Source organism: Pelophylax lessonae, assembly GCF_965119305.1.
Source record: "Pelophylax lessonae genome assembly, chromosome: 2".
Taxonomy (NCBI): Eukaryota; Metazoa; Chordata; class Amphibia; order Anura; family Ranidae; genus Pelophylax; species Pelophylax lessonae.
In genome coordinates, this window is record NC_138769.1 from 638203011 (window position 1) to 638221451 (window position 18441).

At 41.3% G+C, this 18441-nt stretch overlaps 1 protein-coding gene across 1 annotated transcript in view; it reads left to right on the forward strand.

The window, feature by feature from the left end:
• Positions 1-17564, forward strand: part of LOC309548223 (E3 SUMO-protein ligase ZBED1-like) — a gene marked incomplete at its 3' end in the record, with an annotated part of 187742 nt that extends 170178 nt beyond the window's left edge. The window contains exon 3 of the mRNA XM_082248177.1: positions 17318-17564. Coding sequence (XP_082104303.1) covers positions 17318-17564 — 247 coding nt within the window. The remainder of the gene's footprint in view (positions 1-17317) is intronic.
• Positions 17565-18441: the final 877 nt, after the last annotated feature.

Sequence of the window (18441 nt, forward strand, 5' to 3'; positions counted from 1 at the left end):
TTTGTAACACTGCGTAGGCCTAGTCTTACACAAAGATATTGGATACAAAAATACATTGAGCTTCCCCTATGTCATTCTCGTGTTATTTTAAGCTCCCAGTCTCTTCCATCCAGAGGAGCAAGTTGAAATGAATTGCACTATTACATATGGCTGGATGCCATCATTCTAGTAGTTCATTTGGACTAGCCAGAAGCAAAGCCATTGCATTCATAAGCATTTAAAAGCTTTCTGCAGACACACTCACATTTTGATTTCTGTGTGTCCTGGATCTAGGCTTGCCATCTTTGTTCTGGTAAAATAGGGACCGAAGGGGGCATAGAAGATAGAATAGAGGTAAGGCCAATAGTGGACTATATTTTCGGTTTGTTCATACCAACTCCTGGCTTCAATGAGCTGATCGAGGTGGTGGCGCACCTTTTTACAATCCAAGGTACTGTTTAGCTTTTCTTGTAGCTTTATTGACATTGCAATGACAAAGACATGTCAAATTCAATTATTTGTATGCACATAGCAAAGTTGTGGCTTGGTGCCTGGCAATGACATGAGGTAGAGTCTAGTGCATTGTGGAAAGATGCAGAATGTCTGCATTTTTGCGCAATGTACTGCAAAGCACCTCAAGGAAGATACTAACAATAAACAAAAAATTACCCCTGCGCTGCCCGGGTGCAAAGTGTCTTGTAAAAGCAGTGCGATCAAAATAAATGTGTATGGGTGGGCCCGGACCAGAATCGATGTGAGAGGCTGATAGTGCTGAGTATTTTTATCACTTTGGATGCGTTTTAAACAGTTTGTTTGCTATATTGTAAGCATACATTTTAGACATACTGTATGTAATTTATTTCGTTACAAATTCATTTTCGGACGAAATTCTGCATATTCGTTCATTCATGAGCATGAACAAAAGACTCTTTTTTTTTTTTTTTTTTAAGAGACTATTAAGTCACATGCTTAGACAATAGACAACGTCAAAGCATTAAGTTTGGCTTTAGCTAGAGATATTGTGCTGACTAATGTGTATTAAAAGGAATTGTCAGAAAGAATGAAATTACAAAAGAATGTAAATACAAAAGAATAAAAACCCGATAGAACAAAAATCTGAACGAACGAAAAATGATTCAACCTACAAGTTTAACCAATCTATTAAATTTGGATAATTTCCTTTTTCATATTTTCATTCTTCCCGACTATTCGATATCACTGAATATAAAGAAATAATTGATGAATGCATTTGTATGTCTTTTGGATATATTCAGATTAATTTGATTTTCAGATGGGCAGTGTTAGCGCGTTATCTCTGGCCGATGAGCTTGTCCCTTATTCCCTTGTGTTTTTTTGTGTCAGACTGCATGAAACACATCAAATGAAAAATCTGAATAAACGTATAAAACGAAAATATCCGAACTAACGAAGGTAACGGACGATTATGAATACAGCCACCAATGTCCGAATGAACGAAGGGTCCAAGCCAGAAGTATCGAATGCCGTATCTAAACGAATGAAATGTAACAAATACGAATGCATCTGAAGTTACGAATTATCCGAAGTAATGGATGCCACATCTAAATAGATGGAACAGAAGAAATATGAATGTATCCAAAGTTACGAATTATTCAAAGTAATAAATGCCACATCTAAATAGATGGAACAGAAAGAATATGAATGCATCCAAAGTTATGAATGATCCGAAGTAACGAATGCCGATAATAACGAATGATCCGATAAACAAAAGAAAAAAAAAAGGAATACAATTAAAATAAACTAATTTTTCGATAGTGCACATGCCTAATTAACGAGAAAAAACACAAGCGGTGAAGAGAGAGAACAAGAGCGAGTGAGAGAGAGAATGAGAGGGTGAAGAGAGAAAAGGCCAGGGGAAAAAGAATGAGAGGAGAAGGAGACAATGTGGTTGATCTACTAAAGGCAAATAGACTGTGCACTTTGCAAACTGCAGTTACACTCTGCAAAAGCAGTTGCTCCAAAGCTTCATAATTAATCAAAAGCTCTGCTGATGTCCATAATCCAATCATGTACAAGCAAAAATGCAGTTTTTCGTTTTTTTTTCCTTGCACGTGATTAGGCACTTTTTGCAAAGTGAAGCTTTACTTACCAAGCTCTGGAGCAACTACACTTGCTAAGTGTACAGTCTATTTTCCTTTAGTAAATCAACCCCATTGTTTGAGGGGGAGAGAAAGAGAGCAAAAGGAGTAAGAGAGAGAGAGGGGTTTATGCCCCCAAGTGGGATTTTGGGGTCATAGAATATTGTATATATGTGAATTGTGGATTTTTGGATAGGGCTATTTTAGGATATTTCGTTTATAGGCTGTGCATCTCCATTACCACTGTTTTCATACCTCAGTGAAGATTTGTGATGTGGACAGGGCACATGGAAAACAATTGTTTTCTATATGCCCTCATGATGACCATTCATTGATCTGTACAGAGTGACTCAGGTCATCGCACCTGAACAGGGGAATGAGAAAAGACACAAGGGATGAAGAGAGAGAGAACAAGAGGGAGAAGGAGAGAAAATGAGAAGGGGTGGGAGAAAGAAAGGGCCAGGGGGAAAAGAATGAGAAGAGGAAGAGACAATGGGGTTGATCTACTAAAGGCAAATACACTGTGCACTTTGCAAAGTGCAGTTACAGTCTGCAAAAGCAGTTGCTCCAGAGCTTAGTAAATGACCAAAAGCTCTGCTGACTTCCATAATCCAATCATGTGCAAGCAAAAAGCACTTTTCTATTTTTATTTTCCTTGCACGTGACTGGGTACTTTTTGGAGCTTTACCTCATTTACTAATTTGAGCAACTGAACTTGTAGAGGGCAACTGCACTTTGAAAAGTGCACAGTCTATTTGCCTTTAGTAAATCAACCCCAGATTTAAAGGGGGAGAGAAAGAGAGGGGTAAGAGATAGAGACAGGGGTTTATGCCCACAAGTGGGGTTTTGGGGTCATAGAATGCCTATTAAAGAGTAACTCCACTTGTGTTGAGGAAAAAAACATTCCCCTCTGGGTGATCCATGTGCATTACAAGGATTTTAACAAACTTTGTTGATGATTCCTACCTTTTGTCATTCTGAAGAAATCCCTGTTTGTTCCTCTGTGCCTCTGTGCTGAGCTGGTCAAATGGGAGTGGTTTCATAATTATCTATCAGCTCTGGCAGCTGCAGGGCTACAATGAGGGAAGCTGCTGGGCTTGCATCCCTTTAGACGTGTTCCTATAGGCATGATGGAAATTGTAGTTCCTAAACAACTGCAGGGCTGTAGTTTGGGAATCCCTGTGCTATATTGTTTTTTCTTTATTTGCTATTTCTTTTTTTTTCCCCACGAAAGTGGAGTTACTTTAAGCACTCAAGGTAAGGGTAGGTACTCAGGCTAGAGATAATGTATTGTTCAGGTGCTCACATCTACTGTGACTTGCACAAGTTCTTACTTATGAAAATTGTTGATAAAGACGTGGCCTTGCCCTCTTCAAATTTGAAATGTTCCTGGTATCTTTATTGAGGCAAGGTTATTGTTATCAAAATGTTATGCCTATGCCTCTTAGCAGCCATGTAAATAAACAATATAACTGTAACCTAAAGAATTTACTACATACAATAAAACATGGATATTTATGTCACTGAAAGAAAACATTTGTGTATTGCTTGTATTGCACTCTTCCTGTTAGTAGAAAAACATATAAAATATTGCATATGGTGTATAAAATAATTTACTTTTCCAAATTGTTTTATTTATTTTTCTATCTCTAAATATACCTGCCTCTAACAATTGTAAGCAACGGTGCACATTAAAATTAAACTCTCACCTATATTCTGATTGACCCACTAGTTCACCCTTAAATATTCGCAATCCTCATTATCTGGCTGAACCTGACCTCAACAAACCCAAACAATATAATGTGATGTTCTAAGAAGAACATCAGGTATGAATTAATTGTGCACACTGGAAGAAAAAATCTTTACCAAGGGTAAAAATACAGTTTTATTCACCTTGGCTGACATGAGGATTGAAAGCAGCCATTATCCAAGTCTTGCTTTTTTAGAAGACCAAAAGTTAACAGTCATGGTTTTAAAATAAAAACATATTTTCAATAGCTAAAAGTAAACTTTAAAAGTAAACAGGCTTTAAAACTACAGAATGTGAACAGGTTCTCTACAGGACTTTGAACATGAGTGTCCAGGAAAAACCAATGGATGGAAGCTTTGAAGTGCCACTTGAAGAAAGCAGTTTTACTTCCAGGATTTGAAGATTCTTCATGGCTGAGCAGACTACAAACATATCCTTCAGGTGGGTTTAATGTCTGTTTAAAGTAAGCCTGTACCCAGTTCATGCACACTAAAGTTCTTACATATTCCACAACTTTAAACAAAGCCCTTATTGATTTCTGTATCCATGAGTATTGTGAAGAAATTCATTTTTAACCACTTCTGGACCGGAAGGATTTGCCCCCTTAACCACTTGCCTACAGTGCACTTTCACCCCCTTCCTGCCCAGACCGATTTTTAGCTTTCAGCGCTCTCACACTTTGAATGACAATGACTCATGCAACACTGTACCCAAAAAAATTTGTGTCCTTTTTTCACACAAATAGAGCTTTCTTTTGATGGTATTTAATCACTACTGGGTTTTTTATTTTTTGTGCTATAAATAAAAAAAGACTGAAAATATTGTGAAAAAACACATTTTTCTTTGTTTCTGTTATAAAATTTTGTAAATTAGTAATTTTTCGTCACAAATTTTGGCCAAAATTTATACTGCTACTTATCTTTGGTAAAAATAACCCAAATAAAGTTATATTGTTTGGTCTTTGGGAAAATTATAGAGTCCACAAGTTATGGCGCTAATCATTAAAAATTTATCACACTTGATCACACCTGATGTACTGAAGGCCTATCTCATTTCTTGAGACACTAAAAAGTCAGGAAAGTACAAATACCCCCCAAATGACCCCTTTTTGGAAAGTAGACATTCCAACGTATTTAATAAGGGGCATGGTGAGTTTTTTGAAGTTGTAATTTTTTCCCACAATTCTTTGCAAAATGAAGATTTTTTTTTACAAATTGACGTATTAACAGATTATTTCTCTCACACAGCATATGTATACTTGCAACTACACCCCAAAACACATTCTACTACTCCTCCTGAGTATGGCGATTCCAAATGTGTGAGACTTTTTCACAGCCTAGCCACATACAGAGGCCTAACATCCAAGTAGCACCGTCCGGCATTCTAGGAGCATAAATTACACATATAATTTCCTGACAACCTATCGCACTTTTAAAGGCCCTGGAGCACCAGAACAATGGAAACCCCCATAAAATGATCCCATTTTGGAAAGCAAACACCCCAACGTATAATTTTTTAGGCATAATGAGTCTTTTGAACGCGTCATTTTTTTCCACAAGTATTTGGAAACTGTGGAAAGAAAATGAAAATGCATTTTTTTTTTTACACAAAGTTGTCCATTTATGAAATATTTCCAACACATAGCATGTACATAGCAAAAATTGCACCCCAAAATACATTCTGCTACTCCTCCTGATTATGTCAATACCACATGTGTGAGACTTTTTCACAGCCTGGTCACATACAGAGGCTTAACATCCAAGTAGCACCGTCCGGCATTCTAGGAGCACAAATTACACATATAATTTACTGACAACCTATCGCACTTTTGAAGGCCCTGGAGCACCAGGACAATGGAAACCCCCATAAAATGACCACATTTTAGAAAGCAAACAGCCCAACGTATAATTTTTGAAGCATAATGAGTCTTTTGAATATGTCATTTTTTTCCCACAAGTTTTTGGAAAATGTGGAAAGAAAATGAAAACGCTTTTTTTTACACAAAGCTGTCCATTTATGCAATATTTCTAACACATAGCATGTACATAGCAAAAATTGCACCCCAAAATACATTCTGCTATTCCTCCTGAGTATGGCGATACCAAATGTGTAACACTTTTACACAGCCTAGCCACATACAGAGGCCTAACATCCAAGTAGCACTTTACACAAAGTTGTCCATTTATCCACTTTAAGACTGGGCCTATTTTTGACACTTGGTGTTTACAAGCTAAAATCTTTTTTTTTGCTAGAAAACTACTTAGAACCCATAAACATTATATATTTTTTTTAGCAGAGACCCTAGAGAATAAAATGGATATCGTTGCAATATTTTTTATCACACCATATTTGCGCAGCAGTCTTCCAAATGCAATTTTTTGAAAAAAATTCACTTTTTTGAATTAAAAAATAAGAAAACAGTAAATTTAGCCCAATTTTTTTCCATAATGTAAAAGATAATGTTACGCCGAGTAATTAGATACCCAACATGTCATGCTTCAAAATTGCACACGCTCACAGAATGGCGCCAAACATTGGTACTTAAAAATCCCCGTAGGCAACATTTTAAAAATTTCTACAGGTTACCAGCTTAGAGTTACAGAGGAGGTCTAGGGTTCAAATTATTGCTCTCATTCTAACGATCGCGGCGATACCTCACATGTATGATTTGAACACCGTTTACATATGTGGGCGGGACTTGCGTATGCGTTCGCTTCTGCACGCGAGCTAACGGGGACAGGGTGCTTTAATTTTGTTTAATTTTATTTATTTATTTTTTTTTATTTTTTTTTTTTTTACACAGTTTTAAAAAAAGAAAGTTTTGATCATTTTTATTCCTATTACAAGGAATGTCAACATCCCTTGTAATAGAAATAGGCATGACAGGTCCTCTTTATTGTGAGATCTGGGGTTCAAAAAGACCTCACACCTCACAACTACACTAAAAAAGAAAAACAAAATTGTATAAAAAGAAAAAAAAAGCGGCCCTTTAAACCGGTTGCTAGGCAATAACTTTTGACGCATCTCTGGTCCTCCAAGACCATAGAGTTGCGTGAGGGCCATATTGCCCTCACTCGACTTCCTGTCTCTGAGGATCCGGGACCGGATAGTTTTCCCCGCTGTCGGCGGGTCCGGTAAGCTGGGAAAACATCTGGGACGCGGCGGGAGGGGGGGTACCTCTTCCCCTGCACCGGAAGGGTAATTCCGCGGTGAATCCGCCACTGGGACCACCCTTATCTGAAAGCCGACCGCCCGCCGTTTAAAAAAATACCGGGGTTATGGCAGCTATCTGCTGCCATAACCCCAGTATTTAGCTTTTAATGACCGACATATATAGTCCTTAGGCGGTTGGTAAGTGGTTGCATGTATATAGCAAAAAATTGCACCCCAAAATACATTCTATAAAGGAAAGTGTACAGGAATAGTCCGAGTCCATCTCCGATCCGCTACTATTAGCGATTTCAAATTCCGAATTGGATTCGGATACTGATGAGAGCTCTCCGGTGCTCTCATCAGCCATGGAGGGCCTCCTCGCTGAAGGGCCTCCTCGCTGCTGTAGATCCTTTTTGACATGTTGGCTGTGATGGGCTGTGTGACGGGTGATGGTTGACTGCGGATGATCACTGATGGGTGGCAGATGACTGATAGGTGGCAGGTGACGGTGACTGATGGGGTGACAGATGACAATAACTGATGGGGTGACAGGTGACGATGACTGATGGGGTGACAGGTGACAATGACTGATGGGGTGACAGGTGACGATGATTGATGGGGTGACAGATGACGATCACTGATGGGGTGACAAGTGACGATGATTGATGGGGTGACAGATGACGATCACTGATGGGGTGACAAGTGACGATGATTGATGGGGTGACAAGTGACGATCACTGATGGGGTGACAAGTGACGATGATTGATGGGGTGACAGGTGATGATGACTGATGGGGTGACAAGTGACGATGATTGATGGGGTGACAGGTGACGATGACTGATGGGGTGACAGGTGACGGTTATTGATGGGGTGACAGGTGATGGTCACCGATGGGTGACAGGTGATGGGCGATGGTTCATGGCGGTACTGATGGCAGTCTCTGGTGACAGGTGCACTTTAGGCTACGTTCACATGTGAGCATAGCGATCATGGGCAGAATCACCACGCTTCTGCCCGCGATCCGGAAATCATTGCAAATAGCGGGACGCCTGTGCGTTGCCCGTGATTTGCAATAGCACCCCAAACGCTGTGCGATGTTGCCTGCGATTCCCCCCTGCCGAATCGCGGTAACATCACGCAAACAACACATGACGACCCAAAGAAGCTTTTGTACCTTTTTTGGGCATCATGTGTTGTTTGCGCGATGTTACTGCGATTCGGCAGGCGGAAATCGCGGCAACATCGCACAGCGTTTGGGGTGCTATTGCAAATCATGGGCAACGCACAGGCGTCCCACGATTTGCAATGATTTCCGGATTGCGGGCAGAATCGCGGTGATTCTGCCTGCGATCGCTACGCTAACATGTGAACGTAGCCTTATGGGTGGCAATTTCGGGGCACTGATGAGGTGACTGTTGGGTGACAGGTGCAATTGGGGGGGAGTGAGGACTGTGTGGGGACCTTTATTTTTGTGCTTTTACTTTGACAGTTGTACAGAGCAGTAACTCACTGTTTCTGGCTCTGCTCTCCTCACACTGGAAACTGTGTGAGGGGAGAAGAGCTAGTAACAGTGAGTTACTGCTCTGTATTTACATTTTGTGATCGGCTGTGAATTGATTCACAGCTGATCACATAGTAAACAGCCACTGTTAGTGACTGTTTACTACTGCCGGTGACTAGCTGTGTTCCTAGGGAACACAGAGCCACCGACATGACCGCGCTGCGTGCTCCCGATCGCGCAGGCGTGGTCTTCTTCCGGGCTTTACTATTGTGATTGGCTGTGTGATTGGAACACAGCCGATCATGTGGGAAACAGCATACTCATTGGCTGTTTCCCCCCTGCCGGTGATGCGCTGTGTCCCGGGGACACACCGCCACCGACAGTGCAGGGCGGCACGCACACCATCATTTGACGGTGGGCGGGTGGCAAGTGGTTAATGACCAGGCTATATTTTGCGATTCGGCACTGTGTTATTTTAACGGACATTTGTGTGGTCATGCGACTCTGTAGCTAAATAAAATTGATGTCCTTTTTTTCCCCACAAATAGAGCTTTCTTTTGGTGGTATTTGATCACCTGTGCGATTTTTATTTTTTTGCGCTATAAACAAAAAAAGAGTGACAATTCTGAAAAAAAAACAAAAAAAACAAACAATATTTTTCACAATCTGCTATATAACATTCCAGAAATAAAAAATTTAAAATCCAAATTTTTTAACATTTTAGGCCAATTTGTTTTCTGCTACATATTTTTGGTAAAAAAAATTGCAATAAGCGTATTTTGATTGGTTTGCGCAAAAGTTATTGCGTCTACTAACTACGGGAAAGATTTATGTCATTTTTATTGTTTTTTTTTGTTTTTACAGTAATGGCGACGATCTGCGATTTTTTGCAGGACTGCGACATTGCGGTGGACAGATCGGACCCCTGACTGACATTTTTGACACTTGTGGGGGGACCAGTGACATTACTACAGTAATCAGTGCTAAAAATATGCACTGTTAATATAATAATGACACTGGCAGGGAAGGAGTTAAATGTGTACCTAGGGGCGTGTTTCTAACTGTGGGGGGCATGGCTTGTGAAATGATCATAGAGACCTGTGATCCTATATAGAAAGATGACAGGGGCTCTATGATCAGTCCAGGGAGAAGAACGGTCTGCTGTGTTTACAAAAGCTGACCGTTCTTCTCTCTCAGCGGGGAGCGATCGTGGATGTCAGGCAGTAATCGGAGCCACCTGCCCCATGCATCGGCTTCCACGATGACGAGCGGGGGGCGGGAGTACGCTGCCGTTGGCGCACGCTCGTCGCCCCTTAGCTCCCTGCGTGCGACCGACGTATACCTACGTATAACTGCGGCTGGCGCTTGTAAAGTGGTTAAAGTTCACAACATAGCGGGTGTTATAACCTAATCCAACTCTAGAGTCTCTGTGGTGATCTTTAGGATCTTTGAAAGGAAAAAAATTCAGAATAAAAGCAGCTGAAGAGGTCAAGAATGGCGAGTTGCGTAGGCTACTTTTACAGCCAAATCGGGATAGTACTTATTTTATGTGTTACATGCTCTCATTCACATAGCATAATATACTAAATATATTTTTTTGCTGCTAACCATTTTGCTGCTCTTTACCTACTTAGTTCTGACGTATTCCTCTTTTTTTAGGGGGGTGTTTACCATTTAAAAAAAAATAAATCTACTGTGCTGGTGATCTCATTATCAATTGTAAACTAGATTTGAACGCTGCCCACCCTAACAAAGCGGTAAATGTTTGGAAGCTGGACTTTCCCAATTTTATGAATGAGAGGAAACAGAGCCTGTTCTAAGCCTTTCTATTGGGACAGACTTGTTTAGATAAGCTTGCAGTCGGTCATAAACCCTTCTCATAGGTAACAGCTAAAAAGGTAAAATATGTTTCTTGAAAAGGTTTGTTTTAGGCCTCCTGCGTGAATGGGAATGCATAACAAACATTTTGTGCTGTTTTCAAATATGCATATATTTATGTTCTTGATGAATAAACACTAATGTTTTGACTAATTAAAATGAATGTCCACCGAGATCTGATAAAGCATTAGTTGGTCCGTGCAGCGCATTATTATCTGACTATTGCAGCTGTGCTGATATGAGAACAAAAACACATACGAATAAAAAACTATTGAAGTGGTTCTAAAGCCTAAGCATTTTTTACAATAATGCTTTCCTTGCATTAAGGTAAAGAATCTTTAGGCATCGAATTTAGACCCCCCCCCTTATACTTACCCGAGCCCTCATTTGATCCAACGCTGTAGCCTTCTGCAGCTCTTATCTCCCCTCACTTGTGTATCTCACTGGCTTTGCTGGAGCACCATCAGCTATTAGCTCCTAGTAAAGGTAAGGCCACAATATATTGGGGCCAGCTATAGCGCTTGCTTTGAATAAACAAAAAACTGGACAATAGCTTGTCAGTACCAAGGGTTTAAAAATTGGTAGGCTTCAAATGACAAATTAAACCTCTATAAAGTGCTTGGTGCTAATACCTTAATCGAGTAATGTGTAAGGATGAATCAATATACATAGAACACAATATATGATAAATAGCAAATAATCTTAAAATATTTGAGGTAGATATCACAATAACATTGTGAACAATAAATATTAATAATGGATAAAATATGTGCGGTATTAATGGTGAGGAAGGTGCTAAATAAAATTGATTTAAGCAATCAGGTAAAATTGGTTGTATCAAAGCAAATAAATATATATATATTCAGTAAAATTCATTGATAAGTGACTGCAAGTAGAAAAAGTCCATAAATAAAAGTTAATAAGTGACTCAGGTGAAAATGCAGGTAAATCTTGAGTGCCAATAAAAAAGAAAAGTGTAGGTGCTCTGTGTTGAATCCTCCAATGATCCAATGTTGGTACTTTTGGTGTCACCATGGGGGATAATAGGAGAACACACTCACCAGATGATGTAGGTCTTATATACCTTATGGTATTAAGACCTGTAATCGCTTTATGGCCACCAGGGCCAAAGTAGACACTGCTGGGCTTTGTAGTACCACAGTGCTCAGGATCCCCTCTCCTGGATAGCTTCGATCCTCAGGGTCCGGTCAGGGTATGCAGGGTAAAAAAAGCTTGGTGCAGGAATTTTCAGATTAGCGGCTGGTGTGTCTGCAGAATTCGGCAGGGAAAATGGAGTGCTGGGCAGGAAGAATGAGCCTGGGGCAGGAACTGTGTTATCCTGTCATGGGAGAAGTTTGCAGGCTGAAGATTCCTCTGCTGAAACTGCAATGAAGGGACACCTTGAGGTAGCAGCACCCCCAGCCCCTTCCTATACTTTACCAAGTCCCAACTCGATCCAGCAATGTGCACCAGAGCCTCGGCTCTCTGAGAACTCTCCCTCCTCATTGGCTGAGGACACAGTGGGCACCATTGGCTCTGGCTGCTGTCAGTCACAGCCAGTGAGCCAACGAGAAGAGAGAGGGGGAGGGGCCGAGCTGTGGTTCTTTGCGTGAATGCCTGCTAAGGTGCTTGCTATGGGGGCACTAGACAGGAGAGAGGGGCCAGGAGCGTTGCCAAGGGACCCAATAAGAGGAGGATCTAGGCTGCTCTGTGCAAAACCATTGTACAGAGCAGGTAAGTATATCATGCTTATTTTTAAAAAAAATTCTACCACCATAAAAACCATTAAAATATCACTTTAATGTAATACTAAAACAATAGATATTCCGATTAATTCAATAACGTCCTAACAGCAGTTATCTGGTAGGAGTTTTACTGCGGCAGGCAGCCTCTCCCGCGTGAACCAATGTTGCGCGCCTGCAGCTAGGGGGCGCACTCCTGCCCCCACTCGACAGCGGGGACTCTGGTGCACGGGGCAGGCAGCTCCGATTGCCGCCTGACACCCGTGATCACTCCCCGCTGAGAGAGAAGGACAGTCAGCTATTGTAAACATAGCTGACCGTTCTCCTCTCTGGAATGATCACAGAGTGCCTGTGATCCTTCTATATAGGATCACAGGTCTCTGTGATCATTTCAAAAGCCCAACCCCCATACAGTTAGATCACCCAGTGTTAACCCCTTCCCTGTCAGTGTCATTATTACAGTGACAGTGCATATTTTTAGCACTGATTACTGTAGTAATGTCACCGGTCCCCCCAAAAGTGTCAAAAAATGTCAGTTAGTGGTCCGATCTGTTCGCTGCAATGTCGCAGTTAGAGATGGCCTTGCGGTTCGCCCGGCGGTCGGTTCGCGTAGAATTTTGCTTGTTCGCAAATTCGCAAAAAGCGAAACCGATGTTCGCTAATATGTCCGCGCCGCCATTTTCTTTTTCATTCAGAAGAACTTTGACCCATGACACAGCCGTCAGGTGGAACGGGACAGCCAATTGAAACATTCCAGCACATGGACAGTCCCCCTACCCTATAAATAGACCCGATCTGGCGGCCATTTCACATTCCGCTTTCTGCCAGTGTAGGGAGAGGTCTGTTGTGCTCATCAGGGAGAGTTTGCTAGACACATATAGCGCTGTGAAGATCCACAAAAGTCCTTTTCAGGGCTGGTATTTTTCGGTATAGGTCTAGTATCTTTTGAGCTTAGGGAGAGGTATCCTGTGGTTGCTTTAGGGGCAGTTAGAGAACGGCTGCAGTCACACAGAAATCGCTTTGTCAAAGTCCACAAAAGTCATTTAAAATGCTCCAATGTCATTTTAGGGTCTATTACAGTCTCTTTACTATAGGGCCAGGTATCCTGTGGTTGCTTTAGGGGCAGTTAGAGATCGGCTGCAGTCACACACAAATTGCTCTGTTAATGTCCACAAAAGTCATGTGAAGGGCTGCAAATTTTTTGGTATTGCTGTGCAGTGCACTAAAAAGGGGTGGGGGGGGGGGGTTGGGGAGGGGGGTAATCCACAGTATAATATACTTTGTAGAAAGCATATTATAGTGGATTAGTACTATTATTGTGCACTGTGCAGCATTGTGACAGGTGTGGTGGTGAGACTGAGCGTTTCTGCAGCAACACTACACACAGTGACAAAAGCACTTATAATGTATTATAACTGGTGTGATAGACCAATTACCCCCCCCCCCCCATGCCACATATTGAAGTGGGTGTTATCTGAGTAAACTTTTTCAAGTGTATTTGTGTCATGCAACAATATTGCCTAGTTTGCTGAGTAAAGTCTGATACACACAGCGCCAAACTCACTGGCCAATTTTTTGAACTGGTGTGCTACACCAATGCTCCCCCCCAATGCCACATATTAAAGTGGGGTGTTATCTGAGTATTTTTTTTCAAGTGTATTTGTGTCATGCAACAATATTGCCTAGTTTGCTGAGTGAAGTCTGGTACACACAGCGCCAAACTCACTGGCCAATTTTTTGAACTGGTGTGCTACACCAATGTTCCCCCCCCCAATGCCACATATTAAAGTGGGGTGTTATCTGAGTAAACTTTTTCAAGTGTATTTGTGTCCTGCAACAATATTGCCTCTTTTGCTGTGTTAACTCTGATACAAACAGTGCCAAACTCACTGGCCAATTTTTTGAACAACTGGTGTGATAGACCAGTGGCCCCCCAATAGCACATATTGAAGCGGGGTGTTATTTAACAGTATACTTTTCTAAGTTTGTATTTTAGTCCTGCAAAAATTTGGCCTTTTTCCTGTGTTAACTGTGCTACACACATTGACAACAGATACTGGCCAATTATTTGTAGAACTGGTGTGATAAACCTGTGGCCCCCCCAATACCACAGATTGAAGCGGGGTGTTATCTACACAGACACATGGTCTAGCAAACACGGGCAGGGAATATACAGGCCGAAATTTATGGTTCTGTGTACTGTGAACGCCTACCATACCTCTAGCCATCAAAAACTATGTTTTTTGCTGTCAGTTCAAACCATGTGAGCTCATTTTTGGAGCCTATACAGGCCGACACTTACGGTTCTATGTACTGTGAATGCCTACCGTACCTCTAGCCATCAAAAACGAAGTTTTTTGCTGTCAGTTCAAACCATGTGAGCTAATTTTTGGAGCCTATACAGGCCAACACTCACGGTTCTGTGTACTGTGAACGCCTACCATACCTCTAGCCATCAAAAACAAAGTTTTTTGCTGTCAGTTCAAACCATGTGAGCTAATTTTTGGAGCCTATACAGGCCGACACTTACGGTTCTGTGTACTGTGAACGCCTACCATACCTCTAGCCATCAAAAACTAAGTTTTTTTACTGTCAGTTCAAACCATGTGAGCTAATTTTTGCAGCCTATACAGGCCGACACTTACTTCGGTATACTGTGTGAATGCCTAATGTACCTTCAGCCACAGAATACTACATTCTTAGCTGTCAGGTAAACCCATGTGGGCTATTTTTTGGTGCCTTTTATGGCCAACACTTACTTCAGTTACCTGTGAATGCCTAATGTACCTTCAGCCACAGAATACTAAGTTCTTAGCTGTCAGGTAAACGCATGTGGGTTAATTTTTGGGTCCTGGAATGGCCGACACTTACTTCTTTATCCTGTGAATGCCTAATTTTTCAGACTGGAAATGAAAAACAATGGGTCTGTAAAGGTTCCGCCAAATTGTGGAATGGATGCGGACCCATTTTACATATGTGTGAATGGACCCTACATGTATTAGACAATGTATTTACCGGCTGCTGTCAGTTCTGGCTGATTTATGAAAAAATATATATATTTTTTGCTGTAAAAAAAAAAAATAAAAAATTTAGGGCAACTTTTTCAATTGCAATACTTCTGTTATGACATTGTCCATGTGCTGGGACTATTTGTGCACAGCTAGTACGTCTTTTGTGGCTGCAAATATGACCTAAAGGTTTTTAAAGTTCACCTCCCATTAAAGTAAATGGGGCCTGCCGCGATTTCGCGGTTCGCGGACTTTTGAGAAAATTTGAGGCTGGCGTTCGCGAACCGCCCCGGCCGATGTTCGTCCATCACTAGTGCCCTGTCATGTTATGCTTATCCGGGTGATCCGCATGGTATTACAACCTGTCCCTTCCCCATGGTGAATGTTCCCATAGTCTCTTGGAACATTAGGGGTATCCACTCTCCTCTTAAACGTACCATGATTTTTATGTGCCTTAAAAAGTTTAACCATGATATTTTTTGTTTCCAAGAAACTTATCTAACTGCAGAATCATTGAAGTGCCTATTGTACTCTTTGGTGGGATGGGCAAATCATTTAACGCATACATCCTACTCACGAGGAGTTAGTGTAATGGAACATGGTGCTCTGGACTTCCAAGAGTTTGATAGGAAAATTGACTCTGAAGGTCACTTTATTTTCATACATTGTCATATTGGTATTCTGAAATGCATATTGGCCTGTGTGTATAAGGCCTGAGGTATCACTGCTCATAATAGGTGATTTTAACTGTTGCTTAAACCCAGCCTTGGATAGACATCCAGCTCCTCTGCCCTCTCCAGGGGTACTCCCTTGGCGAGGTTGATGCAAGAGGTGGGCTGGGTGGATATCTGCCGCCTCCATAATCCGAATGTCAAACAATTTTCGTGTTTTTCTAAAGCACACAGTACTTTATCCAGGATCGATTTTGTGATAGGCAGCTCGAGCATGCTTACGTTTGTCTCAGATTTAACCTACAGACCTTGTATTGTATCTAATCACTCTCCCTTAATACTAAACCTTACGGTATCCCCACCAGTTACATTATTCAAAGCCCCTTGGAAATTCAATGCATTCTGGTTAAAGTTATTCCACTCACATGATGAGATTGAGCGGGGCATGCAAGAGTTTTTCACATCTCAGGATCCATCCAGCTCTTATATAATACAATGGGAGGCTTTTAAGGCCTACCTGAGGGGTTTGTTGATTGTGGAAAATTGCAAGGTTAAACGTGCCTCCTTGGGCCTCAAAGACAAAGTGGAAGCTCAGGTCCAAGAGCTGACGCAAAGATACATTGTGGACCCTTCTGACTCTGCTAAGGAGACATGATCATACAGGAACTGGCTAGTTTTTAGGAAACTCTTTACCTCCCTGGTACTTATTATACCCTGGAGGAACTTGAAACCTACTTACAAGGCATAACCTTTCCCAGCCTTGTGGCTGCCCAGAAACAGAGGCTGGATGCCCCACTTACCATTCATGAACTCAGAAAGTAGTATGCGCTTTTCCAAACTGTAAGGCTCCTGGGGAGGATGGACTCCCCATGGAAATATACGAACAATATCCCGAAGTACTGCTACCATTTTTGAGGAGGGTCTTCAATGCGTCTTTGGAACTGGGAGCTATTCCTCCCTCTATGTCCAAAGCAAATATCATCTTACTCTTAAAAGCGGGCAAGGGTCGAGTTGATCCGGGATCTTATAGACTGATCTCCCTTTTACAGTGTGGCGTAAAAATTCTTGGAAAGGTGTTGGTGATCCAACTGATTGAGGTTATCACATCAATTGTGCACTCTGACCAGGCCGGCCTTATGCCAAACAAGTCAACTGCAATTCATTTGGGAAGGCTGTTCCTAAATAAACAGTCCCCAGCTGATAATGTTGGTAGTAGGGCATTGCTATCATTAGATGCCAAAAAGGCTTCTGAGAACATTGATTGGACATATTTATGGGTGGTACTAGTACTCTTTGGGTTTGGTTCACAGTATATTTTGTGGGTGCGCTTGCTTTATGCTTAACCACAGGCTGCGATTTGGGCATTTGGAAAACTATCTCACACCTTTTCTCGGAGAAGAAGTACGTTTCTGCACATAATTTGGAAGGAGAGCTCTCCCAGAATTAAGCTAGAACATTTACAAATGCCCAAAGATGACGGTGGGATGGCTTTGCCTAACCCATGGTTGTATTATTTAGTGGCTCAGCTACAACACCTATCGGCACCATAGGCACAGGGGATGAGTTGGATGGCATGGAGTGCAACTCCTCCATGGTGGTGATGTCTCAAACCACCTGTAGAGGATCCATTTCACAGGCTTTTGAAGCGCAGTCTTTTGGATTACCGCACAAGCGTTACCCGACCTATAACCTCATTCAGAAGGTCTGGAACAAAACCAAGTACCTCCAGAAGCTAACATGCTATACGGAATTTAGTACCATATAGCTTAATGATACTTATATGGAGTTGGCTAAATTGCAGTGTGGTGCTCGGTGGACAGAATATGGCGTAATGCAGCTTGAACAAATATTTCATATTGGGGTACATCTGACATTTCCTGCTTTGCAGAATAACTTAAATATACCACCTTCTATGCATTTTTATTATATGCAGTTAAAACACGCAGTTAAGGTACAGAGCAAATCCTTGAAATGGCACTTATCTCCCACTCCGTTGTTCAGTCTCATTAGAGATGCTGCTTCATCTAAAGACTTTATCTCACAAAGTTATGCCATGCTCTTATAGCTGTCTGATAGATAAGGCTCTCGTGCTGTTAAGAATAAGGTGTGCGTAAAAGAAAAAATAAATAAAGTAATGAGTCTGTAGCTGGCACTGAAAGTTTATCCTTAAACTTGGAGGGGGAATAGAGTGATATGCTGTAGTGCAGCGGTGCCTCTTATCACAGTGTATCAACGTATGTGCACTAAATATGTAGAGTAAATAAAGCGTGATGTGCGTCAATGTAAGATCAGAAAGTAGGTAACCAAAAAAATGTTTGTAAATGATGATATGTCTGATACAGGAGGGGTGTGTAGCAATCTTATCACTAATAAAACAGCACTAGTAATCCAGCATAATGAAATACAAAATAGATGTAAATAAATATATGAAACAGCAAGATATACAAATATCTTTGATGTGCAAAAATAAAGTGCTGAGAAGAAAAGAAGAAAAGTAGTGCTAATATATATTATCAAAAAGTGACTTTGTGCAATGGGATGGACCATAAATGAGATAAATGAAAAACTCACTAAAACATCTGCCTTGAAAATTTAAATAGGAGTGCTGAGGTAGTATTAAAAAATGTGCAGGTAATATCAAA